Source organism: Pongo abelii, chromosome 18, assembly GCF_028885655.2.
Source record: "Pongo abelii isolate AG06213 chromosome 18, NHGRI_mPonAbe1-v2.0_pri, whole genome shotgun sequence".
NCBI classification, from domain to species: domain Eukaryota; kingdom Metazoa; phylum Chordata; class Mammalia; order Primates; family Hominidae; genus Pongo; species Pongo abelii.
The window spans coordinates 84269815-84285021 of record NC_072003.2 but is presented as its reverse complement, the minus strand read 5'-3'; the positions used below and the strand labels follow the sequence as shown (position 1 = coordinate 84285021).

Genomic DNA, 15207 nt, shown 5'->3' with positions numbered 1-15207 from the left:
CATCTGCTGAACCCTGCTGGTCCAGTTTATCACTTGAACAGGCCATGGCTCTATATAGCTATCCAACAAAGGGGATTGGTTTAGTACATCAAGGGACTTCTATTCAATGGGGAGATCATTCACATTAGGTTTGGAAGAACATGTAAAGCAAGGGTGTCCAGGCCAGGCGCGGTGGCTCACGCATGTAATCCTAGCACTTGGAGAGACCCAGGTGGGCGGATCACCTGAGGTCAGGAGTTCAAGACCAGCCTGGCCAACGTGGCGAAACCCCGTCTCTACTAAAAAAAAAAAAAAAAAAAAAAAAAAAAAAAATTAGCCGGGCATGGTGGCAGGTGCCTGTAATCCCAGCTACTCAGGAGGCTGAGGCAGCAGAATCACTGAACCCATGAGGAGGAGGTTGCAGTGAGCTGAGATCGCGCCACTGCACTCCAGCCTGGGCGACAGAGAGAGACTCCATCTCAAAAAATAACAAAATAAGAAAAGCAAGGGTGTCTAATCTTTTGGCTTCCCTGGACCACACTGGAAAGAGAATTGTCTTGGGCTATAGATAAAATATACTAACACTAATGATAGCTGATGAGCTACAAAAAAAAAAAAAAAAAAAAAAGTCCTTGCATAAATCTCATGTTTCTCATGTTTACACATTTGTGTTGGGCACATTCAGAGTCATCCTGGGCTACATGCAGCCCATGGGCTGTGGGTTGGACAAGCTTGATTTAAAGGCACAGAAATATATTCCTGACACGCACACACATATATGTGTATATTTTTTTGAGACAGGGTCTTGCTCTGTCACCCAGGCTGGAGTGTAGTGGCATGAACATGACTCACTGCAGCCTCGAGCTTCCAGGCTCGAGCAACCCTCCCATCTCAGACTCCGAAGTAGCTGAGATACAGGTGTGTGCCACCCTGCCCAGCTAATTTTGTGTGTTTTTTGCAGAGACAGGGTCTTGCTGCCAGGGCTGGTCTCAAACTCCTGGGCTCAAGCGATCCTCCTGCCTCAGTCTCCCAAAGTGCTGAGATTACAGGTGTCAGCTACTGCATCAGCCAGACACATAATTATTTAAGAAAAAAATTAGGTTACCAAATTGTATGTAACTCCATTTCAGGTTTTAAAAGTCATCAACGTATATATTACCAATGTACATACTTTCAATACGTAGAGAAAACAAACTGGAATATTTGCCAAAGTGTTCACGATGGTTATCTCTGGCTGCTGGAATTTAGGTCATCATTACAAAAAAATGTTCCACTCCATGTTTAAATTATCTGGAATAAACAGGCATTCTTTTTGCGATAAGAAAAAAAGCTACTACATATTTTAATAAAGATATCTAACTAGAACTTTTGCATGGAGGGCAAATGATAAGAGTTACTGTCCCAAAACAAAGGCATGGTCTGCCAGCAGAGCTCCGGGGAGGAAGCTGGAATGGCTCCTACATCCTTGCTTGCCTGAGATTATTCCAGTCAAGGGCACAGTGTGGGCAGCTATGATCCATCCCCTCACTTCTGGTTGGAGTGTGCTCGCCCGTCGTGCATCCCACCTTCCAAATGAACATACGCTGAGCAATGTAAAAAGCTGGGCCAGAGATGGCAAGTAAGTGCCACACACTTCCCTTCACTTCCCCTCTCTTGCCCATGGCAGACATTACTAATCTATCAAGCTCTGTTTTCCGCTGAGCCCAGATGGAGGCCTCAGAATCCTTCTTAATACAACACTCCAGGTAGCCATTACCAATTGACAGAAAGTGGCACTCCCAGTGAAACCTCTCAGCCACTCTAGCCCCAGGCATCAGTATGTCTGTGACATTCAGCTGGCAACCTCAGCCCTGTGTTTCTGGTTCAGTGATCTCGGGCCAATTTCAAGTCCAGATATTTTTAGAAGCTGGTTAAAGAAATGACGTCTTGAAAAAGGCTTGACAATGATGAGAACCATAATGTTAACAGGTGTGATAAACATTAAATCAGCGACTAAAGGAGTGAACTTTCCAGGAAAATCTGAGATAACCCAGGTATTATGGTCGCAAAAGAGACTGGCCAGCTTACCTTTCACTTTTGACACCATGAATGAGCTGGAAGGTTTGTATTTGCTGTTTAAAAAAAAAAAAAATGGGCATTAGGTAAATGCAAATAGAATTGCTTCTAAAAGTGAACACTTGCTCCTATACTTATCTTATTTGCAGTCTCGACTTCACACTTTTCTACTTGTTTCCTATCAGCCTGAGAGCTCTTAGAATGTTCTAGATCAGGGCATCTTAACTTTTGTTGTACCAAGGACTCCTCTGGTAGCCTGGTGAGGCCTATAGATCCCTTCTAAGAATAATGGTTTTCAAATGTATAAGATAAATTTAATCTAACCACAGCTGCAAAATAAAGGCATTTTAAAAAGATTAAAACATTACAAAGAAGTTAGTTATTATTAATATCATGATCAAATTATAAAAACACATTTGCATTAGAGTTAGAGCTGTGGGTTTGTTTTTTTTTTTGAGACGGAGTCTTGCTGTGTCGGCCAGGCTGGAGTGCAGTGACACTATCTTGGCTCACCACAACCTCCCTCTCGGGCTCAAGTGGTTCTCCTGCCGCAGCCTCCTGAGAGTAGCTGGGATTACAGGTGTGTGCCACCATGCCTGGCTAACTTTTGTATTTTTAGTAGAGATGGAGTTTCACCATGTTGGTCAGGCTGGTCTTGAACTCCTGACCTCAGGTGATCCACCTGCCTCAGCCTCCCAAAGTGCGGGTGTGAGCCACCATGCCCGGCCTGTGTGATACTTTTCAAAATTTCAACAACGCTGTCATAAACAGGAAAACTGTTTCACGGAGCCCTGATTACAGAGTAGTTACCTGAGGGACTGCACGCCGTGTCTCTCAGACTTCACGAAGAAGGGGACCTTCCCATTCCTGGTGATGTCCACCAGGCCTCCCTTGTCGTCCAGGATCCCATAGTGGATGGCGGCGCGGCATATGCTGGACGACTGGCAGGAAGGGGAAGGAAGAACAGAGGCATATTCTCAACCTCTGTCAGCAAGTTTCACCAGAAATACCCAAACATTTGTCCTCAACTCACTAAAAGCCTGAAGGACGGGCCAAAGCTCACTCTCTCCTGCCTCTCGCCTCTGTCCGTAACCACATATTTGTTCCTGGGTTTGCTTACCTTAAAAACTCATCTGAGTTGCTTTACAAACTAAGAACAGTGACAAACAGCCCTTTCTCCCTGCTTGGTCCACTGTGTGAATGCTCGGTCTAAGACGGAGACTGGCCTTCAGGAGGATCGGTCCCTGAAAGTGGCTTTGCTAGTTTGTAAGCCCATAAATACACACCCACCCCAGTTCTAGAAATGCCAGGTTTGACTAAGGAGTGGAAAGAAAATCTTTTCCTACTAAAGCCAACCATCTGCTTTAAACATATGCAACAGGATCCCACACAAGCCATCGAGAGGAGGACTGGCCACACTCACGCTTTCATAGAACAGAGTTCCAAAGATCTTCGCCTTGTGGTTCAGGCAGCCTGCTGGGCACTGGTACCTGATGAGGAAGAAACAAAATGATGTTCAGAGATAAGCATGTTGATTACATCTCACAAGGAGTTTATCATTTTTTTTCATTGATACCTCTATTACTAAATATAGAAAAGCTTCATTCATGTGGATTCCATTGTTTTTGGACAAGTCAGAGTTTACCCAGGCGCAGACTGAAGTTCATATTCACACAAGCACAATACAGTCATCCCTCAGTATCCATGGGGGATTGGTTCCAGAACTTCCCTAGGATACCAAAGTCTGCAGATACTGAGTCCCTTATGTAAAGTGTCCTAGTATTTGTGTATAAACTTTGCGTCTTTTCCCGTATGCTTTAAAGCATTTCTAGATTACTTATAATACCTACCACAAGGTAAATGCTATGTAGATAGTTGTTACACTGTATTGTTTTTAAAATTTGTATCGGTTTTTTATTATTGTACTGTAATACCATACACTTTTTAAGAAATACATTTTTGATCTGCAGTTGGTTGAATCCGAGGTTGGTTGAATCAGAGGCCGGTTGAATCCACAGAAATAGAAGGTCAACCAGTCTTTTTTTTTTTTTTTTTCATTTAAAAAAAAAACAAGGCCAGGCACGGTGGCTTACGCCTGTAATCCCAGCACTTTGGGAGGCCAAGGCAGGTGGATCACCTGAGGTCAGGAGTTCAAGAACAGCCTGGCCAACATGGCAAAAACCCGTCTCTACTAAAAATACAAAAATTAGCTGGGTGTGGTGGCAGGCACCTGTAGTACCAGCTACTTGGGAGGCTGAGGCAGGAAAGTCACTCGAACCCGGGAGGCAGAGGTTACAGTGAGCAAAGATCGTGCCACTGCACTCCAGCCTGGGCAACACAGTAAGACTCAGTCTCAAAAAACAAACAAACAAACAAACGAAACCCCAAGAAAGAGTCTCACTCCATCACCCAGGCTGGAGTGCAGCAGCGTAATCACAGCTCACTGTAGCCTCAACTTCCTGGGCTCAGGTGATCCTCCCAACCTCAGTCTCCCAAGTAGCTGGGACTACAGGTGTGTACAACCACACCCAGCTAATTTTGGGGGTTTTGCCATGTTGCCCAGGCTAGTTTCGAACTCCTGGGCCCAAGCAATCCACCCACCTTGACCTCGCAAGGTGCTGAGGTTACAGGCACAAGCCACCATGCCTGGCCTGCGAGGATTTTTTAATAGGGTAAAACTCAACGATGGTGTTGCTGTTCATGGAAGTATAAATCACTCTAATGTTTAAGAAAATCTTTAAGAAAGACTTAAACATTCATATCCATTAGCTCTTCAGTTTCCCTTGTAAATATATATTCCAAGCAAAAAGTCAAGAAAGCCAGACCTGCAAGCATATCCCAACTATTTATTTATTTATTTATTTATCATTTTTTTTATTTTTGAGACAGACTCTCGACTCTCATTCTGTCACCCAGGCCAGAGTACAGCGGCACACCTTGGCTCATTGCAGCCTCCACCTCCCAGCTTCAAGCGATTCTTGTGCCTCAGCCTCCCGAGTAGCTGGGACTATAGGCATGTGCCACCGTGTCCAGCTAATTTTTGTATTTTTAGTAGAGACAGGGTTTCGCCAGTTGCCCAGGCTGGTCTCAAATTCTTGGCCTTAAGTGATCCACCCGCCTTGGCCTCCCGAAGTGCTGGGATTACAGGCTTGAGCCACCGTACCTGACCACAACTGTTTATAATGGTGAAAAGCTGGAAATAAGCCAGCAGGTGGCAAAGCAATGGCTAAACACATTCATGTACAGTCATGTGTCAGAGTATCACGCAGTCACTAAGCATGAATCGCGTGAAGAATATTTGGAAAATACTAAGTGAAAATACATAAGCAGGCTAGGCGCAGTGGCTCACGCCTGTAATCCCAACACTTTGGGAGGCCAAGGCGGGCAGATCACTTGAGGTCAGGAGTTTGAGACCAGCCTGGCCTGGTGAAACCCCATCTCTACCAAAAATACAAAATATGAGCCGGGCATGGTGGCGTGCGCCTGTAGTTCCAGTTACTTGGGAGGCTGAGGTGGGAGAATCACTTGAACCCGGGAAGCAGAGGTTGCAGTGAGCCGAGATCATGCTGCTGCACTTCAGCCTGGGTGACAGAGCAAGACTCCAACTCAAAGAAAAAAAAAAAATACATGGGCAGCATTAACCTCATCTGTGCACAGAAAAAAAGACTGGAAGGAAATACATCAAATTGCTGCTGGTATTGATGAGATTTTGGGACACATTTTTTTCTTTCTACTTTTTTGTTGTTGTTATTGCTTTCCTGAATAATTATTAATGAGCATAGATGCCTTTTCAAGTCAGAAAAAAAACCCCACTGATTAGTATTTTTGTAAAAGCACCATGAACAGAAAACAGGCGTGCCAGACTGTGGGGCGGCTTCTACAGCGAGAATGAGGATGCTCCCATAGTGGCAGATTGGGGCTGAGTAACTTTTCTTGACTGGAGGCCTTTAAGAGCCTTTGTGTGGACAGATTCCTGCCTTCTCCCTGCATGGGGAGTGCCCCACCCACCCCAACTCTGGAACTGCCTCGATGTTGTCTGACAAGGAACGTTCTCCAATACGTGCTCACCTTTTTCCACTGAGTACTACTCAGGGGTGATGCTATCATGATGCGCTTAGCGTTCAGAAAGATGCGTTGCCACAAAAGGACAACTCCAGCTTCTCAGCAGCCCAGATGGGGCAGTGCACATGGCGGAAGCCCCTGCCAGGCACTACCTGCTTTTTCCCAATTTGCCCAGCACAGAGACACGCAAATGCTATCCCATCACTGAGCGCGAGGTTTTAGGCACTGTTATTCCCCTGCTGACTGCTGACACATCAGGCTCATCTCACCAACAAACGACAGTACCACATGTGAGCCCACTGAGCTGCCTCATCCTGGCTGCTCCAAGTCCATCTCATCACAGTCCTGCCAACGTCTAAGTGAAGTGTTCTCCTGGCAAACTAAGTTCCAATCCCTTGTGATATAAAGCCGAAGATTCCACCTTCCCTTTTTAACATGTGCTTTAAATAACTCGATTCAGCTTTCGGCAAACTGATGCCAGAATTCGTAGGGAGACGAGCAAGGTCCCCTCTCCCAATGACATGGTTTTCCCATTTGACTCTGAGGGTGTGCATGCGGCGGCTGCACCTGTTGGCTGTTTACTGCCAGCATTCACACTGCCAAAACCAAACGCGTTCTTTTTGGCAGACAGTGTTCATCATCTGAATGACTGCATCAGCTAGATGGATTTATTCATCTACCATGGGGGGGATACACCATCTGTCTGGTGGGGCCCACTGGGAGCAGCCTGCTCAGATCCTGCAGCATTCCCATAGGATCTGCCAATGGCCAAGGCGAACACATGCCCGGACACTGCCCAGCCCTAACCCCTGTTCTGCCTGCTGAGAGCAGCTTGCTAAATATGCAACAGCAGGACAGCCCAGCACAGACTCAGAGGCCACAGTGGCAGGACAGCCCAGCACAGGCTCACCTGTTACACGTGGACCCTTTGCACCTGTCCTTCATCTTGGTGTCACATCTGACGACTTGGGCTAGGAGAGAAATGCAGAAATACATGTCACGGCACGAAAGCAGGAGGGTGAGAAGACCCTTCCCCATGCTGAGGGACATTCTGGAACATTCTGCAATCCAATCCGTGCTATACTAAGAGCAAGGGTAATGCCTGATGGTTGCAGGCTTCCACTGGGGGCTCAGACCCCAGGCCCACCGCTTTACAGTAGCAGTGTGACCTTGGACAAGTTGCTTCCCCTCTCTGAGGTTCAATTTCCGCCTATGGACAATGGGGACAGTGACAGTACCCACCTCCAAGGGCTTTTGTGAGCATTGAGAGAGAAAGTCAACTCTGGCCTTGGCAGGGTGCCTGGCACACACTACGTGCCTGTGGTCCCACAGGGCTCTGCAGGGCAGGACTCCTGAGGGGGTAGGGAGGATGTTGTTCCAAGCCTGTGGGGCGGGGGAGCCAGCCAGGCTCACCCAAGTCATCTCCCCCATCGCCAAGATGCCTTTTGCAAAGCTTTTTGCTTTATTTTATGGGAACAAATCAGAGTCTCGGAGTTGTGTTATAGTTTGAAAAGGGACATAAACATTGTATGTTATTAAAAGAAACAACAGAACCATTTTGAACTCCTGGACACACAAGGGCCTCCGCATATTTCCTGGTCAAAGCAAGCTACAGAATGCTTCGGCATCACAGGGAAAGACGTTTGAAGAGGACAGAAAGACTGGTGGGGGCAGAGGAGATGGTAGTTATGAAAAGAAGAGAGGGGCTCTGAGAAGGCGGGTGTGAGGCTGTTCCTCAAAGAGGGGTCCGGTTGTAGGGCCTTTGAGGCTTGCGGGGCAAACGGGGAGAGCCAAGGGCATCCAGCCCAGCCCTTCAGCCCCACCTGAGCAAAAACGCCCCTCCACAGCCCCTGGCCTGCAGAAACGGCGGCTGCGAACGAGGTCCCGCAGCAGTGTCCGGGGGGAATTGAAGGGGAGCTGAACTCCACCCTGGGGTGGTGAAGGCAGGGAGAACAAAAGCTTGGGGAGCTGAGGTGCCCGGGGAGCCAAAAGGCCAAAGGTGAGCAGGGGAATAGTCAATATTTTGGGGATTCCCAGAAGTCCCAGGGGGAAACATCTCCCCTTCTCTACTAAGAATACAAAAATTAGCTGGGCATAGTGGTGGGCACCTGTAGTCCCAGCTACTCAGGGGGCTGAGGCAGGAGAATTGCTTGAACCCAGAAGGCAAAGGTTGCAGTGAGCTGAGATCGTGCCATTGCACTCCAGCCTGGGTGACAAGAGCGAAACTCTGTCTCAGAAAAGAGTTGTAGGCAACTCTGCAATGATCTCAATGTACAGGGAGGCCTCAGCTGGCACTGGGTGACCCGTGTTGCTGCAGCTCATCCTCCGGGCAACCCTGATGTGGCATCTCTATCCCCTACTTCATGGATGCGCCAACTGAGTCCAGACCCAGGACCTGGTGAGGAAGGAGTGGAACCTGCCAGAGCCAGGCTGGACGCTGCCTGCCCTCTGTGGGGCCAGCGCTTCCCAGAGGAACCCAACTTCAGCCCAGGTCCCTTTTGAAAGGACAAGGGAAGGTCTAACCTTAAAATACCTGCCTGGGGGGTAAAAATGCCACCCAAGCAGAAGTCCTATAATGCTTGCTTTTGAAATGACTTAAAAATATCGTTTTTGAAAAACGTCTTATGGTTGTGCCTCCATGAGCTTCGCCGCACCCTGTTTCCCACTGTTTGTGGATTTGCAGACCTAAATCCACTAGCTCCCCTCCTCCACCCACCCCATCCCCTTTGGAGGTGGCTGCGAGGGCAGGCGGGGCGGAGGATGGCCTGGACTCACTCATGTAGTTGACCGCAGAGGTTTTCTTGGGTTTGGTGGGTCTCATCACCCTCGGCTGGAGCCAAACATGGTTTTCTTCAGGAATGGGAGCCGTTTCCACCTCATTCATCTCGTCCGTTTCAGGTTTTGGAGTGTAGGTTTCTTCTTAACATTGGAGAGGGAGGAAAAAAAATAACACACTGGGATTCAACAAAAATGCACTTTGGGGAAAAAAAAAGCAATTTGAAAACTAAACGTGTTTGAGGTTTGGTTTTACAAAGAATCATTTCAGCGGCAAAGAGAAAGTTACATTTCAGAACAGACCTGGCCAGGTGGAATTCTACCAGCCCAGATGAGATGGGGACGTTCTCTGCTCACTGTGTTTGCTTTGGACCCAAGATCAGCCAGGCTGCCCAGAGGTTAGCAGGCCCCACGCCCACACCTGGGTTATCATAATGGTTTCTTGTCCCATCTCCTCCTCCACCTGACCCTCTGCCCCCACGAAGCAACTTCAAGAAGCTGCCTCAGGCCGGGTGCGGTGGCTCATGCCTGTAATCTCAGCACTTTGGGAGGCTGAGGTGGGCGGATCACCTGAGGTCAGGAGTTTGAGACCAGCCTGGCTAACATGGCGAAACCCCATCTCTACTAAAAATACAAAAATTAGCTGGGCATGGTGGCAGATGCCTGTTATCCCAGCTACTTGGGGGGTGCTGAGGCATGAGAATCGCTTGAACCTGGTAGGTGGAGGATTGTGCCATTGCAGTCCAGCCTGGGTGACAAGAGTGAAACTCCATCTCAAAAAAAAAAAAAAAAAAAACCTGCCTCGGCCACTGGCCCAAAGCCATAGTGGACTCGCTGGAAGTCCCCTGCCCCTGGGTTTTCACTGGGGAAGGGGTCTTCCTCATCATGCACACATCATGGTACACAAAGGCCAGCCTCAGTGCTCCTGGACCCCAACTGCACCTCACACCAGCCCATTTGCATCCCTTCTCTCCCCCTGCCAGTCAGGGCCACTTAACCAGCTCAATTGTTGCTTCTGTACTGGAGTTTCACTGTCCAATAATGTCAGACTCAACATGTAGAACTATCCAACTATCCAAAAGAACAATCTTTTCCTTATTCAAGGACACGGTATATTATTATTTCTCCAACTATGACCACGACCCAATGTTTTAAAACATTTTAATCAACCGAACAGATTGCACTTATTAAACTTCAGTTAGCTTATCTTCCAGTTTTCATCCTGAAAGACAACTACAAACTGCTCACCAGAATCTGCAATCAGACCACCAGGATACCAATCTGTAAATTCCACCTAAAGCAAAGACACTGCTATTTTCATTTGCCTGAGCGGCCTGATCAAAGACAAATTCATGAGCATCTCTGCTGGGGACCCTTGATACCTTTACTTATGGCATGCCCCTCCTATGCCCCAATAGATGTCTTTGGACCAGAGTTGGAAACTTGTGGCCTCCAAGTTCCCCAAGCAAAAAAAGGCAATAAATGTATTTGGGTGAAAACAATTTCAAGGAGAATAACTAGAGCACCTTCGCGGGTCTCTTTGTGGTTTTGGATTAAAATCCAAGTTTCAGGGCCAGATGTGGTGGGCTCATACCTGTAATCCCAGCACTTTGGGAAGCCAAGGTGGGTGGATTGCATGAGGTCAGGAGTTTGAGACCAGCCTAGCCAAGATGGTGAAACCCTGTCTCTACTAAAAATACAAAAATTAGCTGGGCATGGTGGCGGGTGCCTGTACTCCCAGCTACTTGGGGGGCTGAGGGAAGAGAACTGCTTGAACCTGGGAGGTGGAAGTTGCAGTGAGCAGAGATCGCGCCACTGCACTCCAGCCTGGGTGACAGAACGAAACTCTGTTTCAAAAAAAGAAAAAAAAATCCAAGTTCCATCAAGTGTTCTTCAATCCCTAAGTCTTATTTCCACTGCTTAAAATACATGAGCTTTCTTTGCTAAAGGACAGAGCAAGTGTTTTGTGTCCACACAATACCAAACAGCCAAACGAGGGGCAAATGACTAACTCCCTGATGCCTTCCCAGGCTGGGGTTCTCCATAGCTGCTTCACCGGCTAATTTCACTACCCTATAACCACCACCCCAGGCTGGTCCTGTCCCACAAGGGGAAGGGACGGGTTTAAATCAGATGGTGGGAAGCCAATCTGAGCCCCAATTCTAATCTTGGATGTGCTCACGGGTCACCCCGCGCTGTTCCCCAGCGGCTTGCTCGCAGCTGTCATTTCCCCACCACCTGCCTCATCCACCAGCTGCAAACTTCCAGAGACCAGGGGCCAGCCTGCCTCACACCTGGCACCCAGCACACAGCAGTTGCTCAACAAAATTCACAAATGCATGAATTATCAAAACCCCCAGAGAATCCTGTCACCTAAAGAAAAGAACATATGTCCAGCAACAGAGCTTAAAGACATTCAAAGAGGGAACTCTGAAAGCACCTCTGGTAGCAAAAGCTATGGAAGCTTCAGGAAGACACCGGGTTTGCAGAGGCTGCCCAGGCGCGTGTCTGTTCTTGCCGTCAATGAGGCTATTCAGGCTTGCCCTCACTGAGAGCGGGAGCTGGCTCGAGAATAAGCCGGGTTTTCTTCCACTGGCCTTTAGGATGTTTAGACCTCATAATCACAGCTTTATTTAGCCGAAGAGAGTTTGGTAAAGCGGTCTAAAGCATTTGAGGACTCTCTATTTAAGAAAATGGGCAGACAGACAGTCCTGGCTCTCACACCCACAAATGAAAAGTAGAAGGCTTTACCCGCAGGACGGGCTGGATCCGAGTACCTCCTAATGAAGACACCTTGTATGGCCCAGCACGGGCCTGGGGAAATACATGCAGAGGTCACGGCAAGGTTATTCTGTGCCCTATTCTGGTCCGGGCCGGGGTCTCAGGGCATTGTTTATGTCACTCTGCAGATTCCCTCCTGGTTCCAAACCTGGTGACCATGCTTGGAGCTAATGTTCACTGAGCACTGGCCAGATGCTGGCTGGGCCCTCCCCGGCATGCATTTTTTTCTTTTCTTTTCTTTTCTTTTCTTTCTCTCTCTCTCTTTCTCTTTCTCTCTCTTTCTTTCTTTTTTTTTTGAGACGAAGTTTTGCTCTTGTTGCCCAGGCTGGAGTGCAATGGTGTGATCTCGGCTCACTGCAACCTCTGCCTCCCGGGTTCAAACGATTCTCCTACCTCAGCCTGGGATTACAGGCATGCGCCACCATGCCTGGCTAATTGTGTATTTTTAGTAGTGATGGGGTTTCTCCATGTTGGTCAGGCTGGTCTCAAACTCCCAACCTCAGGTGATCCGCCCGCCTCAGCCTCCCAAAGTGTTGGGATTACAGGCGTGAGCCACCGCGCCCGGCCATCCCCAGCATTTTCTCCTGTCAACCTCCCATTTGCCTTCGGAGGCAGGACTGGCCACATTTCACAGATGAAGAAGAAGGCTCAGAGAGGGTAAGGGCCCTGCCCAGGCTCACATAGCTGGGAAGTAGCCGGGCTGGTTGTCAAACCACCTTTCCCCAAAGCCTACGCCTTCTATCACCACACAGGCGGGGGTGAGAGGGAAGAATACCTCTTTTTTTATATCCTTATCCCTGCTCCATCTCCGTTAGAGGTCAAGGCCTTACCAGGCCCCCTGGATATGCTCTTGGTAAGTAGCTTCTGCAGATAAGCTGCTTCAGAGTAGACTTGCTGCATGCTTAGCTAGGGAAATTGGGTGCCTGCCAAGGAAAGTTGGATACTTTCTACCAAAAATTTAAAAATAAGTACGTGGAGCTATGTTGGTGGAGGTAAAGTGGCATCTAAGGTCTCTGTGCACATTTGTACTTTGAAAATGCCCCTCTGTGGCTATTGGCATATTTATTCAAACAACACACAGAACACCCCTGCCACATGCCCCCGGAGGCCCTGGAGTGAGCTGGCAGCTGAGACAACAGGACGATCAAGGTTCCCAAGGAGTCTGGGGGTTGATGAACATGGGCAAGTACACTGTCTGTCTGTGAAGTCCAGGAAGGCTCCCTGGAGGCGGGGGTCACACCAAGACTGCCACAGGTGATACATGACCCAGACCCAGATGGTCTGTCTTAGTGTCCAGATCGCTCCTTCTTCCGTCCCCATCCCCACTTAGGATGTCCCCTCTCCCCAGCGGGCAGTCAGCCATGAACAGCTGGCTGGGACAACAGAGGACCTAGCTCCTGGGAGGGTCTGGTACCCCTGATCTAGCCCACCTGTTCTTCACTCCAGAACCCACCAGCCTGATCCCACATCTACCCCACCCTCCCCTGCCAGCGGAGCCCACCCAACTCTCTGCAAGGCCCCTCGGTCACGACAAGGCTGCCAGTGGAGCCATGCAAAAAAAAAAAAAAAAAAAAAAAGCCTGGGCCACAAGAGCATGGTCAGCCCCATGGCCCAGTCATGCCCCGTCGGGGACATAACTTCTGAGAGCCTGAGGAAATATCCCAAAACATGAGAAACACTTTAGGCACCAGAAACCTGTGTTATTTATAGTAGCGGAAGTGGAAACATCCTAAATGGTAACCAGTGAAGAAATAGTGGGCAGGCGTGATGGCGCACGCCTGTAATCCCAGCACTTTGGGAGGCCAAGGAGGGAGGATTGCTTGGGAGTTTGAGACCAGCCTGGGCAATATAGTGAGATCCCATCTCTACAAAAAACTTTAAAAATTAGCCATGATGACATGTGCCTGTAGTCCCAGCTACTCGGGAGGCTGAGATGGGAGGATCCCTTGAGCCCGGGAGGTTGAGGCTGCAGTGAGCCAAGATTGCGCCACTGCACTCCAGCCTGGGCAACAAAGGGAGGCCATGTCTCAAAAAAAAGGTGAACTAGGTAGAAAATCACACCGCCCCAACAGCTCCAGTTCTGAGAGCTGTGCGAGTGGGGGCAAGAAACCTCTAGCACAGTCAGGGGAGCACCAGCAAGACACACGCATGAAGGGGAGGCCAATGGGGGCAAGGACACAGGAGTAAAGGGTCAAACAGCCTGGGAGGACTGATCCTGCCCAGCCGTCCACGTTGCAGGTGCTTCCCACTAGTGAGCTCATTTGGAATATCACGTTGTTTGCTTTTACTTTCTTGTTCAAATGTCTGTTTTGTATTTTTAGAGTTGGGGTCTCGCTGTGTTGCCCAGGCTGGAGTGCAGCGGCGCCATCATGGCTCACTGCAGCCTCAAACTCCTGGGCTCAAGCGATCTTCCCACCCAAGCCTCCCAGGCCACAGCAAGGACCACAGGTGCATGTGACCACACCTGGCTAATTTTCTATTTTATTTTTTGTAGAGATGGGTTCTCGCTATGTTGTCCAGGCTGATCTGGAACTCCTGGCTTGTGATGGTTAATACTGAGTGTCAGCTTGACTGGATTGAAGGATGCAAAGCACTGATCCTGGGTGTGTCTGTGAGGGTGCTGGCAAAGGAGATTAACATGTGAGTCAGTGGTCTGGGAAAGGCAGGCCCACCCTTCATCTGGGTGGGCACCATCTAATCAGCTGCCATAGCGGCTAGGATATAAAGCAGGCAGAAAAATGTGAGAAGGCGAGACTGCCTTAGCCTCTCAACCTACATCTTTCTCCCATGCTGGATGCTTCCTGCCCTCGAACATCAGACTTCAAGTTCTTTAGCTTTGGGACTCGGACTGGCTTCCTTGCTCCTCGGCTTGCAAACAGCCTATTGTGGGACGTTGTGATTGTGTGAGTTTAACACTCCTTAATAAACTCCCATATATATATCCCATATATATCCCATATATAAACTCCCATATATATATATATCCTATTAGTTCTGTTCCTCTAGAGAACCCTGACAAATACAGATTTTGGTACCAGGAGTGGTTCTAGAGGAACAGAATATTAAGGATAGAGTTCTTTCATTGGTTTTAGGGTTTCTGGAGTTGGCTGCTTAATATGATTAGACCCCAAAATGCTAAGGACTCTACTTCTAATAGTATGGAGAACACTGGGAGTCCTTAGCATGAGCTATTTGGAGAGTTATGCAAAATAAATGTATTTGACACTCCTGATTCAGCACTCCTGAGAGGGGAGTTCAGTGACTCTAGACATAATACCTTTGACTATATGTGGAGAACCAAGGAACATAATGAGGCTAGTTGGTTGCTTCGAAGTTCACTGGACAAAGTGATGAAAGAAAATGATGAACTCTGGGATTCTAAGTTCCGGCTTCAGAAGCAGATACTGAGCCTCAAATCTGCTGAGATTACCCTGAATGAGTCTTATCTCCTGTAGAGAAACAGCTGAAATTGTGGAAAAACAGACACAAGCTCTTCTCATGTAAGTGGCTGACCTGCAATGAAGGTGCATGCACAGACACCTCACTAGGTGTCTA

At 48.4% G+C, this 15207-nt stretch overlaps 1 protein-coding gene across 4 annotated transcripts in view; it reads right to left on the bottom strand.

Moving 5' to 3' along the window:
• The window catches only part of CRISPLD2 (cysteine rich secretory protein LCCL domain containing 2), a 90578-nt gene that overhangs the window by 33467 nt on the left and 41904 nt on the right, over window positions 1-15207 (bottom strand). For 2 of the 4 annotated variants that reach the window (XM_024233527.3, XM_063717388.1), the window contains exons 7-11: window positions 8872-9015; window positions 7007-7067; window positions 3458-3524; window positions 2845-2975; window positions 2047-2090 (exon numbers count right to left, since the gene is read on the bottom strand). In XM_024233527.3, the coding sequence (XP_024089295.2) occupies window positions 2047-2090; window positions 2845-2975; window positions 3458-3524; window positions 7007-7067; window positions 8872-9015 (447 nt within the window). The remainder of the gene's footprint in view (window positions 1-2046; window positions 2091-2844; window positions 2976-3457; window positions 3525-7006; window positions 7068-8871; window positions 9016-15207) is intronic. The other 2 variants (XM_024233528.3, XM_063717389.1) reach the window with 1 other exon arrangement.